The sequence below is a fragment of the Phalacrocorax aristotelis genome, chromosome Z (assembly GCF_949628215.1).
Source record: "Phalacrocorax aristotelis chromosome Z, bGulAri2.1, whole genome shotgun sequence".
Taxonomy (NCBI): Eukaryota; Metazoa; Chordata; class Aves; order Suliformes; family Phalacrocoracidae; genus Phalacrocorax; species Phalacrocorax aristotelis.
This window is the reverse complement of record NC_134311.1, coordinates 7615326-7629381: the sequence shown is the minus strand read 5'-3', so window position 1 is coordinate 7629381 and position 14056 is coordinate 7615326. Positions and strand designations below refer to the sequence as shown.

At 41.6% G+C, this 14056-nt stretch overlaps 1 protein-coding gene across 2 annotated transcripts in view; it reads left to right on the top strand.

The window, feature by feature from the left end:
* The window catches only part of ATG10 (autophagy related 10), a 93678-nt gene that overhangs the window by 4226 nt on the left and 75396 nt on the right, over positions 1-14056 (top strand). For both annotated transcript variants that reach the window (XM_075079038.1, XM_075079037.1), the window contains exon 3: positions 2859-2978. In XM_075079038.1, coding sequence (XP_074935139.1) covers positions 2859-2978 — 120 coding nt within the window. The remainder of the gene's footprint in view (positions 1-2858; positions 2979-14056) is intronic.

Genomic DNA, 14056 nt, shown 5'->3' with positions numbered 1-14056 from the left:
ACCCCTTCTAACAGGCGACCATTTGAAACTTTATATTTCAGTCCAAGGCTATATTTGTGAGGATTTATTCAACAAAGAAAGATGCTCTGAGCCTCTACTAGGAACTTAATACATGGGTCAAAGTTTGAACTTTCTCTGAAATAAGAAGCTTTGCTGGAAATAGCAGAATGAGATAGATTTTTGTCCTCACATATAAAAACGTTGTAAGAGTTTTTTTTTTAATGGGCCAAGTTGGCGACTCTGTGATTCCAGTGTGTGATAAAAACCTGGCCATTGAGACCATCCATTTATAGTATGTAGTCTGGGAAGGAAGCTTTCTGTTAACAAGATGCCTCATTGTCTTTTTTTTTTTTTTTTTTTTTCCTTTTTTACCAATATATGTGTTGTGGGTAGTTTGGGGCACTCTTAATTTTGCTGATGTAATGCACTTGGATTCCATTCCTCATTCCATACTCATGTGAATAGACCCATTGATAGCAGTAAGACCACCCAAGTAAACCAGGCTTATGGAACTGTGTTTTTGTGTTCCTATGTTTTCTGTAGAGATTAAATTTAGATGATGAAATACTTATTGTTTTTGTGGAGCTGGCTCTTGTGGCATAAGCTCACATGGCCCAAGCAGAACCCTATATTTATAGCTGTAAGTGAAATGTTCTAATCTATGTTACTTCTATATTCTGCCTTTTTTTTTTTTTTCCCTCCCCAGAAGAAAGCTGTAAAAAAGCCAAGAGCACCTCTACAGTGGGACCTGATGGAGCTCAACCTGGGTGGTGGTGTTAGGGGTGGATAGTTAAATCCTGGCTGTGAAGGCTGCCCCCCACTTGTGTTCTGCTTTATGTTTGTTTTGTATTTGGTTAGGTTAATCGAAATAATCCTATCAAAGGCTATATCAGTTCACTTTTGCTTATGACACTTACAAGACAGCTGGAGTAGAAATGCACTCCCTTCCCACACTAATGGGATCAAAGTCCTTGCTAAAGTACTGATTTATTTATAGGGGGAGAAGTGTACAAAATACATAACACTACAGAGAGTGCAACAGGAAGGTTGGTTTTCTTTCCTGCCACCTCTCCTCTACCCTCTGGCTTAGAGCTGTCAAATACAGAGCCTGCTAACTCCATGCTTACAGCTACTCATACATATTTTTTCATGGCACTCAAATACTACAGAATGCAAAGGCTATGGAGCTTGGCTCCTTTCTGCTGACAGGAAGAACTGGTTCAGGGAGGTGAATACTATATCCAGCCCTTCTCTGGCAAAGCTCATTGTGCCTTGGGGCATTTTACCTCTGTCTCTGGCTGTAGTACTTTCTTTGATGCTCTTAGTGGGATAAAAACCAGCTCAGGTAGCTTTACTCCTGCTGACACTCACACAAAGCTCCACAAGGAGGGACTGAGAGAGTGTTGAGAGTGAGTGAAGTGGCTTTTGTATCACCAAGTTAGGCTTAATTTTTCTGACACCACTGTCCTCTGCATGGTTGATTCCTTACTGCACAGGATGCCGTTTGTTCTGCAGCCAGGACATCCAGCAAAGCTTGGCGGATTCATACTCTTGATGAGATTTAGTGAGAAAATAAGGCATGCAGTAGAAGTTACGAGCAAGGTAGTTGCTCATAGTATGAGTCATACTTAAAAATTCATGGACAAAAGTACATGTAGAGTGCATTATAATTTTTCATCAGGTGTGAAACTTTATAAGAACAAAATAAAGAAATAGCCCATAGCAGATTTTGGAGGTAAGTATACTCTACAGTGTCCTTGAAAAGAGAGAACAGGTGTGTCAGAATAAAACCTATGTTGATTTAAAGGTCAGAATACGTGAAATAAACTGTCTCAGCAATAACAGATTAACCAAAGAGTTAAATTATAGTTAAATTTGCAGCCTTGTCAAGCAATTTTATGCTATACTAATGAATTTTGTAAACTGTTTTGAATAGAATCCTTTTTCATCAGATGTTGCGCGTGTTTTCTGTTTGTGTAAAATAAAACATAATGAAACAGCTAATAAAACCCCAATTTATTTGTTTCCTTTGAGAAAGAAGTTCTTAACATGCAACTACTGTTCTTTGTGTTTTGCATACTCTTCCTCCCTTTCAGAGTGTATGCTTTTCCAGTGATCTGTTATTAAACTTTTTCTCTCCTCCTACTTTTAATTAAAATAAAGTAAATGTTTATATATGTGTGGAGAGAGTGAAGTCAGCAAGGGGGGAAAGCTCTGAAAACCTTCTCCTGGCACTCTGAAATTGCACAAGGGCCTTTTACAACAGTAGGCCATGTGGCCTGGGAAGCAAAATGATGACAAGGGAACAGGGAGAAGGTTCAGCTTTTGTTTTCTCTTGTATTTGACCCTCAGAGGTGATCAAGAGAAGGGAACAAATTGTGACTCTGCACACATAGGTTCTGAAGTGGTTTGGTTTTTCTTTTTCAGGACTTTAAGAAAGTTAGACAGGGAACAAAGCAAAACCAAACCAATGTGCCAAGAATTGGGAACCTTATACTGGTGTGAACGCATTGCTTGAAGTAGATAGGTCAAAATAGTTAATAGTTCATCGCTTCATGACCTTAGTGCACTGTCTTCCAGTTTTTTGGCACTCATCATGATCCCCAGGTAGCAGTTGTCTTATTCAATTAATAGCAGTATTCAATTTTATTTTCACTGTTCAGGTCTTTGAAATCCTTTTACACCAAGAACTAGTGTGAGCTACCTGTGAGAAGATGCTGAAAAGCAATGCAGTCATTGGTGCCTATAAAAAGACTTGGAGCTTATGCCTAAATACTGTGCTCTGATTATTTTCTAGAACAGTTATACCATTTAGCATTTTGGTTACACAAAATTTTTTTCTTGTTTTCTGAACACAGGACCTTGGTGATGGTTATCTTAGTAAAACATACTTCCGAGTAAGAAATAGAAACATCTCACCACATCTCAAGGAGACAAACAATGATAACATTGAACAAATGTTATTTACAGATGTTGAAGTAAGTACAGATTTTAGACTTTTTTGTTTATGAAATAAATAATGAACAGGACACTTAAAAATACTATACCATTAAATTAAGCCCCTCAGGAAAGATTTCAGATCTGAAGTTACTAGTGGCTTTTAATTATTCTTCCTACAGTTCTCATTCAGGTGTACAGCTATATTGGGGATGATAATTGGAAGAAATGAGAAGGCTCTAGCATCTTTCATGTATATATTTTCCTCATGGAAGGATAATATTTCTTTGCGCATTGATTCACTGACATTAAGGAAACTTTTTTTTTGTAAAAAGATTAAGTGTAAAGATTTAGTTGTCTTAGAGGTAAATATTAATTAAAAAATAAAGAAAACTTTGAGGTTAATATTAATTTGAAGTGGTATTTACTGAATAATGAAGTTATGTATAAGAATTTTATACTCAGTGTATACTTCTCTGTTGTGGAACTAACTTAAAATACTGAGCAATTTTTTGAATCTGGTAGTGGGAAATAAACTTCTTTATTCCAGAAAATAAAAACCTTTCATTAAACTCAAGGTGAAGTGATCTGAATAGTTATTTGCTTGTTTGATTCTGCATTAGACCTCCAGATTATTGACTAATCAAAACATAAACAGTAGGAATTCACTCCCTTGTCGTGTGGTTACTATAAATATGAAAAGAATTGAATTACAACTGACTGAAAACAATGTAGCCTATATATTAGAAATTGTTGAATAGATGGGCATGGTGTGTTTTCCCGTTGCCTTTTTCTGCCCCAGTTCCTGTCCTGTTTTCATCAGCACACTGATTTCCACCCCCCACCTAGAGACTCAGGTACAGTGTCTGAAATGAGTATTCTTGTGGCCTGGTTTCTGAAGGAAATGGCACTTGAAACAATTATGCTGTCTGTTAGTGATGTAGTCATTTCCACTGATTTTTGAGTTCACTCATGTTTCAGCTGTATATTAGGGAAAGGTAAATATCAAAAAGTGTTTGGTTCTTAAAAATTTTGTAAAAGCTGACAGCTGGCTAGGTAAAAATGACTTTTGCTGGCAGGTAGAGGTCTCACCTCAATGTTCTGTTTGGGTAGTCAGTGCAAGTACAGGACTGGACTAAAGCAGCACATTGGCCCCTTAGAGTGCCATGAGGAACAGCTAGGGTTCAAATGACACAAGTAAGCTGGAAACAAGGCATGGTTCTGTTACCAATAAGGCAACTGGGTCAATCCACTAAGGGGAAAAAAAGAAAAAAAATTTAACAACCCCATTGCTGGTACACCATTCCAATTCCAGATGAATTGGAATCCATATAATCTTTAGAATCATTACCTTTAATTTGTTTGATAAGTAACAGTTCTAAGACTAGTGTGTAAGTCATCTGAAGGGCAGCTGGAGCATTTTAAGTTTTCCTTCAGTTTAAATTCTTGTATTTCCTAAAATGAAGGCTAGTATCAATGCTTCAGAGGTTGTTACTTAATTGTCACTGTGGCAGTGTTTGTATACTTCAGTCCTGACTTGTAAGAACAGGTTTCTGTTTATATTCAAAATTGGTTTTGACGATTTTGACTTTTGATTTTTTTTAGAATTAATCAAGTGTTCATTGCAGAGTGTATTTTAAAAGAACATCTTGTAAAAAGCTATTGAGTCCTTCTTCTGGAAAGAAGTATCAGCTATAGAAAAAGTGTCACAACACAAAAAAGGCATCAGAGCCTGTAACTTAATGAAACAGAATTTTTAATATACTGAAATATAATAATAAACAGTCTTTAATATATTGAAATATGATTCCAGGCCGAACTCTATGGCTTATCAAGATCCTAATATTAATAATGAACTCTTGAAATATTGTGCATGATTTCTATGTCTTGAATCATAGAAATGTCTAGGTTGAAAGGGACCTTGAAGATGAGCTGGTCCTCTTTGAGAAGGAGCCTTTGTTCATGTTAAGTGGTGGCAGTAAAGAAGAGCGAAGCAAGAGAAAGGTATTAGAAAATTATGTAGGTTATAAGATGTGAGGTTATGCTTAAAAAAATTAGAGTTTGCTCTCCAAAACGTTCACTGCTTAATAGAGATTATGTCAAATTTATGTTCTTCATTGAACTGAAGGGTAACCAGGCTGTTAAGTCATTTAATCTAGAAAATGGGAGAGGCACACCAATAAGTTGGAAAATGGAATTTGCTATGGATACATAAAGTAAAACTATATATTTAACAGTAAGGGAAAGAATGAAATGGTTACTGTAAAGGGGATAAATTTGCTCAAGCACAGCAGTGCCTGTGTAAGGTTCATGTTCTTTTCCACGGATGCTGAATGCAAGAGTCCTCTTGCACTGTCCTAACAGTCTGTTATTTAAGTAGGGTTTGTTTTTTTAAGAGTACATGTTGCATCCATAAAACACATGGTATTATGGAGTTACTACAATCTCTTTCAATAAGTTATTGAAATACATTCTGATAATAGAGTTCAGCAAAAGAGCCATTGTTAGGAAGTTCTGTCAAGACTAGTTGACTGAAAAAAATGTACTGTGGTATATGACAGTACATAAGAGGCCACAAGATTTTCCTGTTCTGTTCCTGGGAATCCAGTTCAGAGATTACAAATAGAATGTTATTTTTGGCAGACAAGGTGAAAATTAGGAGGAAAGTTAGAAGACAAATTTTTGAAGCTGGAGGGAAACACAGGAAAGTCCATAGTGAGGACATAACTCCTATTTAAGTAATTGAAAAAAAGACGCATCAGGGAAGAGATTATGTTGAATAAATCAATGGGAATATCCTGTTGTAGCAAAGAGTACAATTAGGACATTGAAGCTGCAGAGAAGAAAAATTATTACTGTTCTGTTTGTTTTTAATATGTGAAGATATACGGAAGTATAATGATACAGTGCAGAAAACATACAGAATAGCTGAAGTAACTTTATTTAAATAGAAAATCAATTATCAGTTATCACAGTGTCAAAAATGTGCTAATCTTACGAGATCTCTAAGGAACCTGATCAAATTATTTGAATAGTTTATTTCAGCTCATTGGTGATATGGACAGTTAATGTTTCCAACTTGCTGTCTCATTGTCTGGTATCTAAATATTTGGAGCTTCATAGTGAAGGAGTGATGAATAACTAATATTGCGGTCTTCTGTACAGAGCAGTCTGTATTATGTGGTATGCTTGGTTCCATTTACACAAGTTGTGTTTTAATCTGAAAACCAAGAACAAAATTCGTGTGGGTTTCTTTCTGCTTATTTTAGATACCTGCAATATAGAGCTTGTCACTTCAGTCTGTTTCAGCCTGAGAAGGTAAAAAATAATTTTTGGGTATAAATCAGTCAACCTCTTTTAGGTGTCTTCTCTAGGAGATGAGTGTAAAAGTCTGTTTGTCTTCAGTGATGATCAAGGGAAGCTAGATGGTTAACCTGAATGTAGATGTCTGCATTTTGTCATGTGAATCTCATACAACAAAATAGGGATCTGAACTCATTAAAAGCAGTAGTAATTTTTGCTGGTGACTTCACTGAGGCTGAGATTTCACTTTCATAGTGGAGCTTATACTTAGCTGAGGACTGTATTTTGTAAAGTAGCAACTCAAAAAAAAAAAAAAAAGGGATTTAAGGATAAATTGTTGGAGCAGATGATGTTGGCTTAAGCTTTGATTGAAATCATTACATTGAGACTGGCATGCATGTGTAGCGGAATGCTGTGGCCGTTGTGATATTGGGGGACAGAACTGGCAGCCTCAGTCAGTACATGTAATGGATCTGCACATGCTACTATGCCAAAGTACCACCCTTTTTGGGGGGGCTGGTGGTGCAAGTTGCTGTATTCCAGCTTTTGTTGGAACTTACTCGCAGGGAGGTTCCTGTATTGCAGGTATTGTGAGATGCTAAGGATCAGCTGATTGGCAGTAAGTTGCTGTACTGGCAGGCAGCTTGCACTATAGGACCAGCAGGAATACAGCAGAAGCTAAGAACAGGTTTGGGAACCACTGTGCTGTACTGCAGCAAGTTGGCATGCTATCTAGTATGAAGCAGGTTTTCCATTTTCTGGAACTTGCAGGCTTCTGCTATGCACATAATAGTTAATTGATGGTTTCTTCAGCTCATTGGCAAGCCTGCAGAATTCAGAGTGTCTCCTTGTTATCCTTTCACATGCCAGTGAACCTTTGATATCTGCTAGTTTCCAGACACACTCTTGCTAATTCCTGAGCTGTCCTAGGGAGTAAAGAAATTCCCTTGTGAACTCATATGAGGACTGTACAGGGTGTTGGGAGCTGCGAGAAGGCTCACAGCAGTAAGTGGGTACGGTATAAGCATCATGAGTTGGATTTTATTCTTTATATTGAAGTAACCCTTAACACAAGCTTAGATGAAGGTAAATGTAAAAAAAGGATTTATGCCCACACAGATGCAGAGGCACTATAAAGGAAAGGTATCTGGAGACAGGTATGCTTAAAAGCTAATATCTGCTTAGAGCAGTTTAAGAAAGTTTCTCTTTGTACTTGGCAGTAACTGAATTGTCAAGCTATTTACCTAACCAGGTGCCTGGGGATCCTGTTTTATGCAGATCCTGTTGTTCCATTTGCCATGTTGCTAGGAAGGGATTGAGAATGTTCCTCTGGAATGCTGTTCTCTGATTTTTGTGGATTTAGTTTAAGGAAGATGTTTGCTTTAATGCCCAGATTGGTAAACAGAAACTACTAATGACATTGTGACTAACCATAACCAAACTTTTGACTGAGTTTGTGGAGGATACCCTTCTAACCAGTAGGACTGGGCTCTGTCCCTAGGTTATGAGCTGAAGAGATCACAAATCTTTTAGAGTATCTCCCAATAGAATAAAAATAGCATGAGGTGTGCAAAGCAAGGAACTGATACAAGCACACAGTGCCATCTGAAAATTTGTAAGTTGCAATTTTGTTCTGGTTAAATTTTTATTGAATCAGTTGTTGTCTTTCTGTGCTGTTCTGACTTTATGCCAGATGAGTGTCATCTGTACTTTTCCACAGACAGCATAAATCTTGTGTAACCACCATACTGTGTTCTGGCTAATTCAACAACATTCTTCAGTGTATATGCTTTCTTGATCCAAATCAAATCTGTTGTGCCAAGAGATCTGTCAGGGTCTGTATCAATGAACATGGAATTGTGTCTTCTTTTGTGTAACTTCTTTATATGTGGAAACCTGTTTTAAGTATTTCTATATTGACAACCTTATATACCCAAATTTATAAATGAGATTCATGTAAGTTGTTCATCACAAACTCTTCACTGAGACTAGATACAATGATGACCAGCTGTGGGAGATAGTAAGTTTGATGAACTTAGCGTGGTCTTGGTTTTGAGGGATACTGTGGCACTAGCATCTTGAGTGAGGCAGTAGCTTCTGCTTCCACTGAAACTGTTTTTTTTTCCCTTTTCAATCATCCTTCTTTTTTCCAGTCTAAGTAAATTACAGTGAACAGAATGGTTTTTCCTCCCTACAATTGAAACTATTCAAATGCTACAAAGTTATATTTCACTTACTTTATTATAAGCCCAGGTAGCCAACTGCACTGAAATGATGCCTTTTGTTCTACACTTCAGTATTTACCATCAGCTGTATCCAGCTCCAGGTTTTGTTAAGTGCCATGCAGACATATTTTAAGCAAGGACAGAACAATTACACTTATTATTATATGAGCTGTTGATAAGGTGAAAAATACTGTGCAAAGTTAAAAATGAAGATAGTCCTCCTGCCTCAAAGAGCTTATATTCCAAAAGAGTAAAGTTGGAAAATCTGGATTCACTTTATGCATTCTTTTTGTTTGTTATTCAAATAGCTCAAGGGAAGCAATAACTTGAAGTAATAATTCTCAGTGTGTGGTTTGTCTCAGCTCTTCTGGGTATTGCAGAAGAAGTGAGTCAGCGTGGAACCATTTCTGAAGCTGCAGCCATTGCTACTTTATGAAGGAGTGGGCAGGTCGGGAATGTTGAAGGTCTGTTAATATGTGATACTGCCTGTGGAAAATGAGAGCTAAGCTTCACAAACATGTTAAGTTATGTATTTACTTTTACATGGACTCCACCTCTGCTGGCAGATGTTCATTAGTGTTAGTGAAGATCTGCCTGACGGAAGATGTGGGAATGAGTCTAACATCTTAAACTTCATAATACCATGTGATTTGCTGTTCAGCTGTGCTCTTCAGTTTATAACAACTAGAAAATTACAATTCTTAGTAATTATTAATCATTTTTTCTCTAAACAAATCCAGTATTTTTAGAATTAAGAACAACTCTTTTTTTGGGCAAAAGTAAATAACATGAACTCAGTGTAAACATTTGCATGACCACAGTATTTGTTGGATGGTTAAAAAAATGTGTATTGAAAACCCAGCAAACAGTACTTAAGGACAAAAATGTAAATACATTTAATGGAATCCAGCACTCGCTGCAGAAAATATTGAACGGACCTTAGTAAAGAGGTAGGAAATCAAGTATCACATTCTCACCTAAAACATCAGTTTGTAATGAATGATCCAAGCTTAAGTGCATTGCAGTTGCTCAGAAACAGGTAAGTTCACCCCATGTGTTTTCCATAGCTTCCTCATTGCTATGAGAAGGGAAGTAAGTCATGCTGCATCTGTATTCAACCCAGAATATGTTCCCTTGATAAACTGATGGGGAAAGCTTTGATGGAGCAAGTACTCTAATTTCAGTTGCTCTTGGATCTACTCAGACCCTTTTATCACTCTTGCTTCCTGTCGCAGTTCCATTATATCTGCCAGAAGTGAGCTCTTCCGTTGCTGCTGCTGCCCAGAGTGGTGCTAGTCAGGCTTACCTGGGCCACAGTACATATTTGTTCCCCATAATTGTCTTAGCTAGGCCAGTGTTTGGCCCTGTCGTCCAAATTTTCTTAATGCTACATTGTCCAGCATATGTACCAGAAACCTTTTCAAACACCTGGTCACAGAAAGTAAACCCAAATTGTTGGTGGAAACCTATTAAAAAAAAAAATAAAATCAAGAAATCACTTATTCTAAGGAGATCTAGAGTTTGTTGCAAAATGTGGTGAAGATGCTTGTGATTTTGCTTAAAAATGTATTAATCTGAAAATGAATTAGCCTTTATTAAACCACAAGAAAATATTCTGTTGTGGATTTTATTAACTGTGTTCACATGAAAAGGCTTGGCAAAAGACAGACATTGTTTAGCTTATTTCAGCCTTGATATTTCTTTGGCATAGACATTACATCCCATCCTTGATCTGAGGAAAACTCAGTAAAGGAAAAATGCTGTGGTGACAGAAATCATTGGAATCCCAGATATGTCCTTCTGTACTCCTTCATTGATGGGATCACAGAATCACAGAATGATGGGGTTGGAAGGGACCTCTGGAGATCATCCTGTCCAATCCCCCTGCTTGAGCAGGCACACCCAGAGCCGGGGCACAGGGCTGCATCCATGTGGGGTTTGAATGTCTCCAGGGAGGGAGACTCCACAGCCTCCCTGGGCAGCCTGTGCCACGGCTCTGGCACCCGCACAGGGAAGGGTTTTTTTCTCCTGTTGAGGTGGAACTTCCTGTGTTCCACCTTGTGCCCATTGCCTTTGTCCTGTCATTGGGCACCACTGAAAAGAGCCCAGTCCCATTATCCTGACACCCACCCTTTAGATATTTATAGGTATTGATGAAATCCCCCCTCAGCCTTCTCTTCTCCAGGCTGAACAAACCCAAGTCTCTCAGCCTTTCCTCATAAGGGAGATGCTCCAGTCCCCTGATCATCTTGGTAGCTCTCCGCTGGACTTGCTCAAGCATTTCCACATCCTTCTTGAACTGGGGGTCCCAAAACTGGACACAGCACTCCCAGTGTGGTCTCACTAGGGGGAGGATAACCTCTCTCGATCTGCTGGTCCCACTCCTTTTAATGCACCCCAGGATACCACTGGCCTTCTTGGCCACAAGGGCACATTGCTGGCTCATGGTCACCTAGTTGTTCACAAGCACTCCCAGGTCCTACTCAACAGAGCCGCTTTCCAGTAGTTCAGCCCCCAACCTGGCCTATAGTTCCCCAGGTCCTCCTTCTTGTCCTTTTTGAAGACTGGAGTGACATTTGCTTTCCTCCAGTCCTCGGGCACCTCTCCTGTCCTCCACGACCTTTCAAAGATGATGGAGAGTGTCTCAGCAAGAACATCCACCAGCTCCCTCAGCACTCGTGGGTGCATCCCGTTGGGACCCATGGATTTGTTGGGATCCAGTGTGCATAGGTCATCTCTGACCCAATCCTCCTCAACCGATGCCAAGTCTTCCTTTCTCCTGATTTGTCCTCTCTTCTCTGGGGTTTGAGATGCCTGAGGGCCAGCCTTAGCAGTAAAGGCTGAGGCAAAGAAAGCATTGAGTAACTCTGCCTTCTCTGCATCCTGCGTCACCAGGGCCCCATTCCTTGTTCAACAGTGAGCCCACCGTGTCCCCAGTCTTCCTTTTACTGCTGATGTATTTAAAGAAGCCCTTCTTGTTACCTTTGACATGCCTTGCCTGATTTAATTCCAAGTGAGCCTTGGCCTTCCTCATCACATCTCTGCATACCCTGACAGCATTCCTAAATTCCTCCCGATTGGCCAGTCCCTTTTTCCACATACTGGGAAACTCCCTCCATTTGAGTTTCCCTAGAAGCTCTTTGCTCATCCATGCAGGTCTCCTGGCTCATCTGCCTGACTACTTCCTCCTGGGGATGCACCAATCTTGAGCTGGGAGGAAGTGGTCCTTTAATACTGTCCAGCTTTCTTGGACCGCCCTGTGTTCCAGAGCCGTAGCCCATGGGATTCCTCCTAGCATGTTTTTGAACAGGCTAAAGTTGGCCCTCTTCAAGTCCAAGGTTTTAATACGACTTGTTAGCCTGCTTCTACTTCACAGTATCCTAAACTCAACCATCTCGTGGTCACTGCAGCCAAGGCTACCCCCAAGTCTCACATCCTTAGCCAGCCCTTCCTTGTTTGTTAGTATGAGGTCCAGCAGCACATCTCGCCTCATTGGCTCCTCCACTACTTGCATCAAAAAGTTGTCCTCGATGCTTTGCAGGAGCCTTCTGGATCGTGCATGGCTTGCTGTGTTGCTTTTCCAGCAAATATCAGGGTGGTTGAAGTCTCCCATGAGGACCAGGGCCTGCAATTGCGAGACTACTTCCACCTGTCTGTAGAAGGCTTCAACTTCCTTTTCTTGATCAGTTGGCATATAGCAAACACCCACAACAGTGTTGCCCATATTTGTCCCTTAATTTTACCCACAAGCTCTCAACTTGTTCTCTTTCTACTCCAAGGCAGAGCTCGATGCATTCCAGTTGCTCCCTCACATAAAGAACAACTCCCCACCCCTCACCTTGCTCATCTGTCTTTCCGGAAAAGCCTGTAGCCATCCATGACCACATTCCAGTCATGTGAGCTATCCTACCATGTCTCTGTGATTGCAATGAGATCATGGCCCTGCGACCGCACACAGACCTCTAGTTCCTGCTGTTTATTCCCCATGCTGCCTGTGCTGGTGGTGTACAGGCATTTCAGGGAGGTGCTTGAGCACACAGGTTTTCCCAGAGGGGTATACGAGGACCCACTACAGCCATGCAAACCCTTGAGGTGCTTGGTCTCCTGGTTGCCACTGCATGGGGCCATGATGGCACCTTTGTCACTGCTCAGGTTGTCCTGTCTTATTCCTGCATTGTGTGTGATGGCATTAGCATTGCCCGTTTGTCCCCCTCCCCCTGAGTTCCTCAGTTTAAAGCCCTCCTGACCAAGTTTGTCAGCCTGCTGCCAAAGATTCCCTTGCCCCTTCCCGGCAGGCGGAGTCCGTCCCCCGCAGCCGCCTATGGTTGTTGATGAACATCCCGTTGTCATAAAAGCCAAAACCCTCATGTTGACACCAGCCACGTAACCAGGAGTTGATTTGCATTAGTTGCCTATTTCTAATACCCCGTTTTTCTCCAAAGGGTAACATGGAGAAGAAAGTAACTTGGGCACCAATATTCTTCACTTGCTTTCCCAGAGCTTTATAGTCTTCCTTAGTTCTGGCCAGGCTCTGGCTTGCAGCGTCGTTTGTGCCCGCATGGAAGAGTAACAGCGAATGGTAATCACTGCTTTTGGCCAGTTGTGGCACCCTCTCAGTGACATCTCGGATCGTAGCTCCTGGAAGGGAGCAAACCTCTCGTGACTGCCTGTCCGGGGGGCAGATGGGCGCCTCAGCACGTTTTAACAGACAGTCACCCACTACAAGCACTTGTCTCTTCTCTTTACTGTATCTACTCTGTGCCGCTGGTACAGTTGCACCTTGTGGACCTTGTTCGTGGGTGTCTGCAGCTGCTAAACTACAGATGTTGGTGGTGATACTGGGAGGTGGGGGCTGAGGCAGAGCCCTGCTTTTGCAGGTCACCAGGGTCCAAAGTGCCTCGTTCTCAGTGGTGTCTGCTACAGGAGCGCGGTTCTGAGACCGCCTGTCTATCTCTGCCTCAGTTCTACTAATATTACTCAGCCGTCTAACTGTGTCCTGCAGCTCAGCCACCTGGCGCCGCAGATCATCAGCCTGTGCACACCTTGTGCAGGTACTTACCTTCTCACCAGGTGAGGGGTTGGGGCACACGTTGCAACCTACAGTCTGTACTGACTCACCTCCTTCCTCACCAGCTCCCTCTGGGTGGGTGCATCAAAGCTCTCTGGGGCTTTCGCTGGGGGAACGCTGGTATTAGCTCTGCGGCGAGTGCTCACCGTCCTGGCAGAGACCTAGGGAGCTTCCCGGGTTGTGGGCCTGCATGCCGGATACAGAAAACTGCCAGCTTGCGCTGCCGCGCAAACTGCCGCGCAACGTCCTGGTCGCTCGCGCTCCCTGGGGCCGTTTAAATCTACGGTTGCTCGTGGCAACGCCCAGGCCGCGTCAGCCTCCCTCGCGCGAGCTGCCGGGCCGCTCTGCGCTTCCTCGGGCTTCCCTGGCTCCGGGAACCCCCTTGTCCCTCCCAGTCTAGCGCCCGGCCGCGGAACTTCGTGTTGCCGCCGCTGCGTTCGTCGCCGACTGACGGGGCTGACGGTTACACCGCGTTTAAATCTCCCGCTGTGGCTCGTGGCATCGCCCAGGCCGCGTCAGCCTC